The sequence below is a fragment of the Merops nubicus genome, unplaced genomic scaffold (genome assembly GCF_000691845.1).
Source record: "Merops nubicus isolate BGI_N331 unplaced genomic scaffold, ASM69184v1 scaffold681, whole genome shotgun sequence".
NCBI classification, from domain to species: Eukaryota; Metazoa; Chordata; class Aves; order Coraciiformes; family Meropidae; genus Merops; species Merops nubicus.
The window spans coordinates 7,114-17,620 of record NW_008587362.1 but is presented as its reverse complement, the minus strand read 5'-3'; the positions used below and the strand labels follow the sequence as shown (position 1 = coordinate 17,620).

The window sequence follows — 10,507 nt, the reverse complement described above, 5'->3', positions numbered from 1 at the left end:
TTCTGATTAAGTAGCACAAGGAAAATTCACATCAGTTTATTTTATGAAAAGCTGTAGAAAAGTGACAGTACTACCCCCTGACCTAGTAGAACTGAAACTTCACTGCAGAACTCAGCTGCCACATGAAGAAACGCCAGCAAGGCTTTGAATGGATGGAGAGATGTTGCACTGCAGCTTTGAGTGGTCCTTATTGCTACCGTCATGTGCTAGCATCCAGTCTGCTACCAACACCAGACAGCTCCAGACCAGCACCAGGTATAAAATCTTTGTTAAAAAACATGTTGTACAGCTGGGACAATGCAAAGTTCAGGCTCCAAACTTCAGCTGAGCAGCTTTTTCCGTGAGTAAGTCCTACTAAGGGGTCGCTTCCTGGAAGCCATGACATGGAATGAAGACAGCTCCTGGTTGGCAGTCGTTTGGAAGGGATCAGATTCATCTTCTACAAAATGGAAAGAATCAATTAAAACCAGTTTGCCAAATTTCCTGTTGACTCAAAGAAGCCAAATAACTGGAAACAACAAAAGCAGTAAGCTGCACTTCCTACTGAGCTACTCTTTCTTCATTGCCACCTCTCCTCCCTTCCAAGCTTCCCAGTTCACGCTGAATGTCTTGGAAGCATGAGACAGAGACACAACGCAGAATCATCAGATCCAGCCGTGGGCTGTCTGCACAAACACCCACCCCCCACCCAAGAGAGTGCTGTTCCCATTTCAGTGCAGGCGAGGCACAGCTGCTCTGCTCAGCCCCAGCCCCTCCTGCCAGCACAGGGGTTACCTGGCACACGGGTCCTCCAGGGTGCCGGCGCCTGCGGCGGGCACAGCAGCGGGGACTGGGTCAGCGCGCGGAGGCTGCGAGCCGACAGCGAGCTCTTCACTGCTGGGGTGGAGCCTGGGGAAGCACAGCCAGATGTTGCAGCGAGCTCACGACTCAAGAGTGCTCTCAGGTAAGTCATGCACAGCCTTATTCTACCTCTAAAATTCCATCGCTACAAGAGAGGCTTAGTTTATCTGCAAAACAGTCTAGGCTGGCACAGGGGGTGTCTGACATGAAGAAAGTTAAATGGCAGTCTGGAAGTAGCCCTTAGCATGTTTAATTTTGTCAGGTGGTTTAGTAGAAAACTGTTTCACTCATATTAAACATAGCTCCTCTTTGGTTAACTTGTGCCCTGGAAGAAAACTATTTAACCATGATGGTCTGTAAAGACAAAAATAAGGCCTGTAGGTACAGAAACTCTCTTACAGGACCAGGTTGAGGCTTTGGGCAGCACAGGACAAGAAAAGCATTGAGGTGCTGGAGCAAGTCCAGAGAAAAGCAACGAAGCTGGTGAAGGGTCTGGGGAATGTGTCTTGTGAGGAACAGCTGAGGGAACTGGGGTTGTTTAGTCTGGAGAAGAGGAGGCTCGAGGGAGAACTTATTGCTCTCTACAGCTACCTCAAAGGAGGTTGTAGTGAGGTGGGTGTTGGTCTCTTCTCCCAATTAACAAGCAATAGGATGAGAGGAAGTGTGCTCGAGTTGTACCAGGGGAAGTGTAGACTGGATATTCAGAAGACTTTCTTTACTCAAAGAGTAGTGAGGCATTGCCCCAGGCTGCCCAGGGAGGTGGTGGAGTCACCATCCCTGGAGGTGTTCAAAAAACATGTAGATGTGGTACTTCAGGACATGGTTTAGTGGTCATGGGAGTGTTGGCTTGATGGTTGGACTTTATGATCTTAGAAGTCTTTTCCAACCCTAATGATACTATGATTCTATAAAACACTGCTATTATTTCATGTCCTGAATATGGACCAACATTGCTTTGAAGTTTGCCCATTTTTCTCAGGGACACATATTGAATGATTAAGACCCTTCCTCTGTGCACAAACCTTCCCTTGCAAGAGGAAAGGGACACAAATTGTTCCAGAGAATGCAATGGCTACAGACCAGCATCTGCCACAGTCCCCTGTAAGGTGCAATTTCTAGACCAATACTGGATGAAGCATTTGAAATTCCCAAGGCCTTGTCCCCAGAGCTGAGACAGCCCCTTTCACCCAGGTCACCCAAATCACCTGTAACCACAGCAAAGGGGTAAACGTAAAATAAAACATGACTGCTAGCAAGGGGATCCCTTCTGACACCTGCTTTCGATGGGCTTGCCACCAGAGGAGCACCAAGAAATGCCAGCTTCCACAGGACTACTGCCCCACAAGGCTCCAGGCTCTGCTGGAGCAGTCAACAGTTGGCTTCTGCCCTGGATGCCAGGCACAAACAGCTCATGGCATCCACACAAACCCAGATAAATTGACAGCTGAAGATAGCTGTAATCCTCCTTCCCCAAATTCTCAAGCTTTCAATTCCTCCAGCCTCCTGCTCTTTCATATTTCTCTGATCTCTCTCCCATCATTAACAGTCCAGTGATGAACTCATCATATCCAGTCTGCCTCTCCACATAATTAACTTCCATGTCATTTACAACTTGCTCTCCCCCTTCACCTCATTCTCCCTCAGATAGTCAGCCAGAAAACAATTGTGGTGTTTTTTTTTTTGCCAACCCCACGTTTTTGAACCCTCTCTGAATTCAAACAGAATGTCACTTAGGCCGTTTTATTACCTGCCAAAAGGAAGACATCATCATCCCCTACACAACTGCGCCGCTCAGGAGTTATGAGCCCACAAGCTCCTGGTTTCTCAGGAAGCAAAGAGTCCGTCCTTGATTTCCTTCTGCTGCCCTCATCTGTGGAAAAGCCATCGAGATCCCAATTGCACCTCTCAGTGCAAGACCTCTTGGCATTACAATTGTCCTCCTTCTCTGGTGACAGGTATGTCAAGACCCGCTTCCGAGATTTCAAGCCAAAAGTCCCCACGGCAAAGTCCTCATCAGCCCTGGGTTCAGAGTCACTAGGAGAGGCCTGTTCCTGAAGCCTGCAAATCCCTTCCAGCTCAAATTCCCAAAGAGGATTTGCCACTTTGCTGCTGCAGTGCTCCAAGATCTTCGTCTCTCCTTTGCCTGTTGTTCTCTTCCCTTCATCAGCGTTCCTCTCCCCTTCACCACAGCCAGTGCTGGCAGTGCTGCCTGCTGCTTTCTTTCTCCGAGGCCAATCATTGATAGCATCAGAGGTGGTCTTCCCCTTCTGCTTTGGAGAAGGTGTCCACGGAACCCCTGCTTCCATGGGGGACGGGGAGGTGGTGTTAGAGGCACAGCTTGTTGGGGTGTATGACTGGCATATGTAGGTCTGTCCTCCACCTTTCCCGGGTGTACTGTGGGAAGTGCGGAAGCAGGACGGTGAAACACAGGCAGCTGCTGGTTTTCCTGGGTGCTTGCTACACCAGGTTGTAGCGAGATCACCAAAGGGGCTTTCTCCTCCCTTGGGTTTTTCTCCTCCCTTGGGTTTGCTGGCACTTGCTTCACGCTGAACATCCAATGATGAGCAAGAGCCAACTCTCTTAATGCGAAGTTTGGGCAGGCCTGAAGCTTGCATTTCCAGTTCAACTTCGTAAGTTGGTGGGCTAGCAGAAAGCACTTTGCAACAGTTATTTGGAGTAGAGAAACTGGCCCCAAGCTGAGGGTTTCCCATCCGTGCTGCAGCCTCCCGCTGCCTCCTGTCTGCAGTACAGCGTAAAGAATAGGCAGGAACAGACTTCTGCAGAAGAGGTGAAGTGTTCAGGGCAAATCTGGAGTGTCTCTTCAGACTTGGAGCCTTCAGCCCCATATGTTCTTCTCTCTGCAGAGCTCTCGGTCCTGCGTCATCACTAGCTTTTGGAGAACCACTTAAGGACTCAGAGGTGTCCACACTGGAGATCTCCTCCTTAACCGATTGCTCACGCTCAGCATCTTGTCCATGTAGCTGCCCTCCAACAGAAGGCTTTGGAGACACACACTTTTCTAAGGTTCCTGAATCCTCTCTTGGATGTAGTGTCTCAAAAACCTTCTCCATCTGTTTATTTTTCTCTGATTTAGGGGTATTTTCAGTAACTTGGGACTGACAAAGCTGAAGGCTTTCTACAGGACTGTTTCCACCACTACCATATTTGTCCTGATTTTCAGAAGGTGTTGCACATGCAGGTGTGAGGTTCTCTCCTCCAGCATTTGGTTCACAAATGGACGTGCAAAGCAGAGAAGTGCCAGTAACACCTGGAGGTTTTGGAAAAGATGGTTTAGATGCACTAAGTTCCCAGTCAGACTGCCTAGCCTTCACGTGGGACGGAGAGCAGATGGCCACAGTGCCTGTGGAACTTGCACGGAGAGGAGAACTGGAGGGAGGCTCCAGCCCCACAGTGAGCTGCAGTATTCCTGCACCTGGTGGGCTCCTACATAATTCTGGACCTGGATCTTCAGGTTTCCCAGGACTACTTTTAGTTGCTTGAGGTAACGGATCTGACTGCACCTGGATTTCCTTTGGGAGGATTCGCCTCCGAGCACCAAGTGCTAATTTTGAGAAGTACCTCAAGGAACATCTTGGAGTTTGCAGTTCTGCAGAACGTCTTTCCTGGAGAGCAGAGGGGGAAGAAGCAGCTGGATTTGAATCTGTCAGAGGTAACAATGAGGCACCAAGCACTGCAAACCCTTCGTGTGCTGGTGCTTGTAAGCCAGCCTCTTTGCAAGGAGGGGGAAGTCCTTCTGCTGGAGAACAGTCCTCGGGAGCTACTTGCAGTAAGCAAACCCTCTTACTTTCAGGTAACGCAGATGGTGATTTGACCCTTTGTACAGGATGAGAAAAGTACTTTCCCAAGCACTTGGCTGCAGTCTGCTTAGCAGCTGGACTCTTGCCAGGAGTCTTCTCCAGCTTCTGTGGTGTCCTCTGGAGAATACGAGGTGATCTCCTTAATAGCTTACTGGCAGAATTTGGTGCCTTCTGGGCCAACTTATGAGGTGTTTTTCTAGGAGTCTGAAGAAGAAAAAGAAACATGCTTGCTCTCTTCCAGTAGTATTGATATTTGACATATAATTCAAGGTTTAAAACACAACAAAATCTGATTAAACTTAAGAGAAACACTAAATTTAAGATGTGTATGTCTCACTAAACATGCACAAAGAGAGGGGATGGGAATAAAGAGAGAGGTAAGTGTTTCTACCTGACAGGCAGTCAGCTCCTCTGAGCATAAGGAATCTTTTCTTGTTCTCCTCCTTCCAGGTGAATGATTCACTGCAGGACTACACATGTCAGTGACTGCACCAAAGAAAAACCTCTTTGGAGTCTGGACAGTGGTGATCCCAGAGTAATGCTTAATGCCTACAAAGTGAACAGCACAATTCAGCTAACAGCAAGTAACCTGCCAAGAACTGTCTCAATCACTTCAGATGTATGGACAAGCAGTGTACGAAGCCTATAGCCCTAGTGTGTTATTTACTAGCCAAATACTAAAGCTTCGCTGAAATTGTTTTTTCCCAATAAAACTAATATCCCTCTGTAGAAAGAGTGCTCTGGCAGGAAAAAAAAAAAAAAAGTACAAAATAGCTCAGTGTTCTATTTATAGCCTGTAGCTTAAGAAAGTTGTTGTTCATGACAAAGGATTCTAGTACAATATGAAGAACTAAATGTCACCATTTATAGCTGATAATCCTACTGAGAAAGCCAGCAAAGAAGATCCCATCAGTCATTGCTTTATGCTGTCACTGAGTAGATAGAAAGTAAGCTTTAGGATTTCTGTCCCATATTTTACAGGGATTTCGCTGCATTTAAGGAATACAGACTGACAGTTAGTGGTATTCTGTTAGAAAGGCCTAACTGCCTTCTTAAGTTGGCAGTGTATTCATCATAGAAATAGCTGCCTTACCATCCTCCAAATGCAGACTCTCAGTTCAAAAATAATTACTGGGATTAATTTCTGTCTACAGAAGATGCTACAGGATAGCTCTTAGCTTCTTACAGTCTCTTGTAGAGTCAAGTAAAATCAAACTCAGAGCTATCCATGCCAGCTTTTCAGATCAGCAACATCAGGCTGCTCAGTACCTTCTGCATCCTGCAGTGTACAGCTCTCCTCCTCTTGTCCCTGCTGGACTCGCTGTGAATTCTGTGAGCTGGGCTGTGTGGTGGAATAGAAAACTCCAGAGCAGGTCCTATTCAAAGACAGCTGTTTGATGCGTGGGCTTCTCCTCAGACCTGCCTCTGAAAAGGTAAGGACATTGCAGATGGAGCCTTCTTTATCCCTGAACAATGGGGACATCTTCAGGAACAGTTTGTAACTGAAAAGAACACACTCCAAGGAGAAGCTTCCACACAGCTAGCTAGCTAACTAATGGAGGGAGGCAAGCACATAAAGAAGGAAGCTTCAACTTTCTTAGGGATTTGAAATATTAATGCATACAAATCTCCCTCCAAATCATGATGTCCCCTCATGAAGTCATGATCAACCCTCATCCCTCTCTAGCAATTTTATGGAAAGGAATGCTAGAAGAGTCATGTTCAGTTCAAGTTACTACCAGGTTAAATGATTAGTTAATTCTCCTGTCTCTTTGCTCATGACCTCATCTTCCTGCTTATCTAACCACACTGTTTTCTTCCTTCCTGTGTTTAACAAGAGCAGTAGCAAACATAGCATACAGACACTCCAGAGATCCAGCTGGCTACCTGTTAGAGCAGAAATCAGAGCAGTGTTTGGGTCACAGGACATGCTGAAGTTACATTGTAAAAAGAAGGCTGCCTGTGCTGGTGTGACAGTGATTACAGCAGCTTAGAATCTTGTTCATCCTTCAAGTCCCTCATGTATTTTCATTTAGAAGTGTTACTATCTACCCTTCTTTCTTACCTTCTGCTATACAGGACTGTCAGAACAGCAAGCAGTTCTATTAGAGGAGGCTGTGCTCCACCAACAGAATACAATAGTTTTGTACTGACTATTCAGGAATTGTCTAAATTGAAGCACACTTGTCTTACTAACTACAATGCAGCAAAGCCATCTTTAATCAAAAATCAGTGCTTACCATTTATGGCCTTCTCTGGAGATTCTTCTACAACACCAGTGTCACAACCTGGATCAGAAGACCTTGAGAAACACAGACATTCTGGACTTAGTAGACTGAGCATTTTCAAAACCAGAACTTACCACATAGACAGAAAAGCAGCACTCTATTCTACAACAATATATTGGTTTGGGGGCTGCTTTAAGTGGACTATTAGCAAGCACTTTGCCTCCTATTAACATAGGACTGAGCACTATCCAGCTCTGTAGGTAAGTTCTACATGGAAGTAAATACTAAATTTCAGCCTGAGCCCACAAAATACTTGACAGGCTTTTTCTTCAGAAGCCCTCAAAACAGCAACTGAACCCAAACAGAAGTTAGCTGCAAGAATTAAACCGGCTTACACAAAGCAAGCAGTATTTCTCCCCACTTGGACAACTGAGCTTAGCCTCCCCTGGTTCTCTTACTGCCTTAGGTGGAGATGACACTTTGGCCACAAAGAAGATAGCTGGTATTGTGGTCACTGTCATTAATGATCTATTACTACACAAAGCTTTTTGGGTTTGTTTTTTTTGGGAGATTTGTTTGATTTTGGTTGTGGGGTTTTTGGTTTGTTCTGTTTGGTTGATCTTTGTTGGTTTTGTTTGGGTTTTTTTTTTCAGAAAGAACTTACTCACCGGCCTTTGATCTGCTTGTGTAGTAGTCTCCTAGAGACCTGCTTATGTAGAGGTGTTTCTGCAACTCTCTTGGTCAGCAACTTGCAGTGATCTAAAAAATAAAAAGCAAGAGCTGTACTACCACACAATAAGGCAGTTAGGACAACAAATATAGTTTTGTACAGGCTTCAGTTTAAGAACAACAGTCAATATACAAGCAATCATCATCATTTCACAGTCTAGTGTCTACACTTCCTTCCCAATCCCTCAATATTACTAATTGACTAATTATTCAATATTGCTAATTGGCTAATCTGTGTCAGATAACCTACTGAAATAATTTATTCTTCATCTTTCATTCAGAGATCCTTTAACCAAGAACTTTTACCTTTTTTTTAAAATGAGATATAGGGTTCAGTAAAGAGGATTCTGTTTCAACACCATCCTATTTGTCCTCCAAACATCATAGCAATGAGCCAAAATATTTTCTCCTTCATTAAAAACATATCATAATTGTTTCATAGAACTGAGGACACAAGAACAGGAATTTCAGCTAAAGCTCTTCCACAGCACCCGTGAATGCACAAGCCATGTCCTACCTTTAGTGCCTTCACTAGTGGATTTGTATCTTAAGCCTTCCACAGCAGATACTGACTGGCTTCTGGGCATCTTTTTCACACCTCTTTTTGATGGTGAAAGTATCTTCTCATTGAAGAGATTCCTCCTTACCTTTGTGACCTCTGTGGGGCAAAACAAAGGAAAAAATGACCAGGAAGAAGGTGGGGGGGAAAAATTACAGAAAGATAACTTTGTTCAGGCCAATAGAGATGGGAACATAACATACCAGCACTGAAAAAAAGCTTTTAAGAGCCTGCAAAGCATTGAAAAGGGTTTTTTTCTGCTACTGGAACATATCCTCCTCTGAAATCATCCTGGACTTCTCTTACAAATTTGCATTATTCCAACAATAAGCTACAGGCAGACGCCATAGCAGAAAAAGCAGCCAGTCAGTGAGCCTCAAATCTCAACTGGAGCATATGCTGGTTCAGAGAATTCACGTGGGATTTAGTTTTATTAAGTATTTTTGCAAAGAGATCCTCTGCTTCTCAGATACAGGACTTAACTCTCATATTATTTTTAGAACAGAAAAGAAGGAAATAATTGCAAGATTCAAGGAAGAATGGAAAGGTTTTCTTTCCAGGATACATGATTTAAGTGTTCTGCATGCGGGCACACACAACACAGTCAATTTTTCCTCAAAGTTTTGCAGAATTCAGAAAAGTTCCCTCAGATTTCCAGCATGTTTCAGCATAATTTCATCACAGCTCACTAAAATTTGCAGTGAGAGCATGTGCTGAAGACGCACCTTTCCATGGAAAAGCTAGAAGTCAATATACCTTGCACTGCCTCTTTCTGCAACAAAGGCATCTGTTGGGACTTCTCAGTGGCAAGGTAAGAACCTAAGTTCTCCTGAAACAGAAGATAAAAAAAATTAGCCTCACTGACACATCAGTGTTATGTTTAACTATTATGAAAATTAACTGCAAGCTCTGAGCCACACATTTCAATTTCTCCTTCAAAACTATTTTGCTCTCTGTACTGTTGATACAGGGCACACTAAGTGAATAGAGAGCAAGAGTTTCTGCACTCACAATGCTGCTCCATGCCTACAGAAGCAGCCTACACACAATCCTTTTGTAGGACTTTTACCTTTCTGATGGGATTCTTGGCTATCTTGGGAATCTCAATTTGACGCAAGTTCTGTGGTGCTTCTGTCATGCTCCTGTGTCTGGCTAATGCATTACTCCTTTAGAAAGTACAGAAAGATTAAGTTAAGATCAGGAGCACAGTCATCAACCTAATGACAATTAAACTTGCAGACTCTAGATATAGGAAGCCTTTGCCTAAATTCAGATGGCAAACTGCATTGGTACCTCACTTATGTTGCAACACAAACGATTTGCAAGATAAAATTTGCTGTAACTAACTTTACAGTCAGTATCAAAACATTTCACAATTTACTAAAATGTGCTTGGAATCCCAGAGTTCTACACTAAATTGCAGTTTTAGTTTCTACAGCATGGGTTCACCTAGTGCACAGTAGAATATCCTCTTCCTCTCACAGCAGGTGCTCAGGAACTCTACTTTTGCAGAAGATACACATGCAGAATCAAGACTATGCTTTCACATAGTCAACAGTGAGTTAAAATGAAAAATTGAAGTCCTTAGCATTTTTCTGAGGCTTGCAGTGCTATCAGCAGGTCTCAGCTTGCCTCAGCTAGCCATTCAGCAACAGAAACAAAGATGACTGAGCTGCAGTTCAGGTAATTCCTCAGTCACAGCCCAAGCTGCAACAAGCTACTTCTCATTTGGAATTATTACCTTCTCTTTTTGGCAGACCTGGTGCGCAGCTCCTCCAGCTGGTCACTCTCAGTGCCTAGGCAAACAGCACTAGGAGTTAAGGCAGATGATAGGGATGGTGGAAGGCTTGGAGATTGGCTATCCAGAGTCACAGAGTCATCACTGAAGAAGTCTGAAGGCAGAACAGATGCCAGCTTCGGGGGTATTTGTGTACCGAGACCATAGTAAATATCTCCAAGGGTCTTTGGTATCGAATTCATATACCTAGAGCATCAGAGAGAACTTACATCAAATACAGTCCCCCACAAAACTTGGTGTTTCAACCCTAAAATTTGAATTAAATCTATCTCCTTAAATGCCTATTAAAAACAACTGAAAATAAGCAAGTAAACTAATAAAAACCAGCTTATCAGCTATTTTAATCAAGATAACAAACAGAACACATTTAATATCTCCTTAAATGCCTATTAAAAACAACTGAAAATAAGCTGGTTTTTATTAGTTTACTTGCTTATCAGCTACTTTAATCAAGATAACAAACAGAGCACATTTAACTTCTCAAAATTCCAAAGATGCAACAAATCAAGGCTGCAGACTGGATACTTTCTTTGAG

General features: G+C 44.1%; 1 protein-coding gene across 1 annotated transcript in view; it reads right to left on the bottom strand.

Moving 5' to 3' along the window:
• Positions 1-320: 320 nt before the first annotated feature.
• TICRR (TOPBP1-interacting checkpoint and replication regulator) overlaps positions 321-10,507 on the bottom strand; it is a gene marked incomplete at its 5' end in the record, with an annotated part of 17,294 nt that continues 7,107 nt past the window's right edge. Inside the window, 11 exons of the mRNA XM_008948874.1 lie at positions 321-439; positions 775-888; positions 2,588-4,862; positions 5,050-5,207; positions 5,928-6,083; positions 6,899-6,960; positions 7,555-7,645; positions 8,133-8,273; positions 8,931-9,003; positions 9,244-9,340; positions 9,916-10,158. Of these exons, the coding sequence (XP_008947122.1) occupies positions 321-439; positions 775-888; positions 2,588-4,862; positions 5,050-5,207; positions 5,928-6,083; positions 6,899-6,960; positions 7,555-7,645; positions 8,133-8,273; positions 8,931-9,003; positions 9,244-9,340; positions 9,916-10,158 (3,529 nt within the window). The remainder of the gene's footprint in view (positions 440-774; positions 889-2,587; positions 4,863-5,049; positions 5,208-5,927; positions 6,084-6,898; positions 6,961-7,554; positions 7,646-8,132; positions 8,274-8,930; positions 9,004-9,243; positions 9,341-9,915; positions 10,159-10,507) is intronic.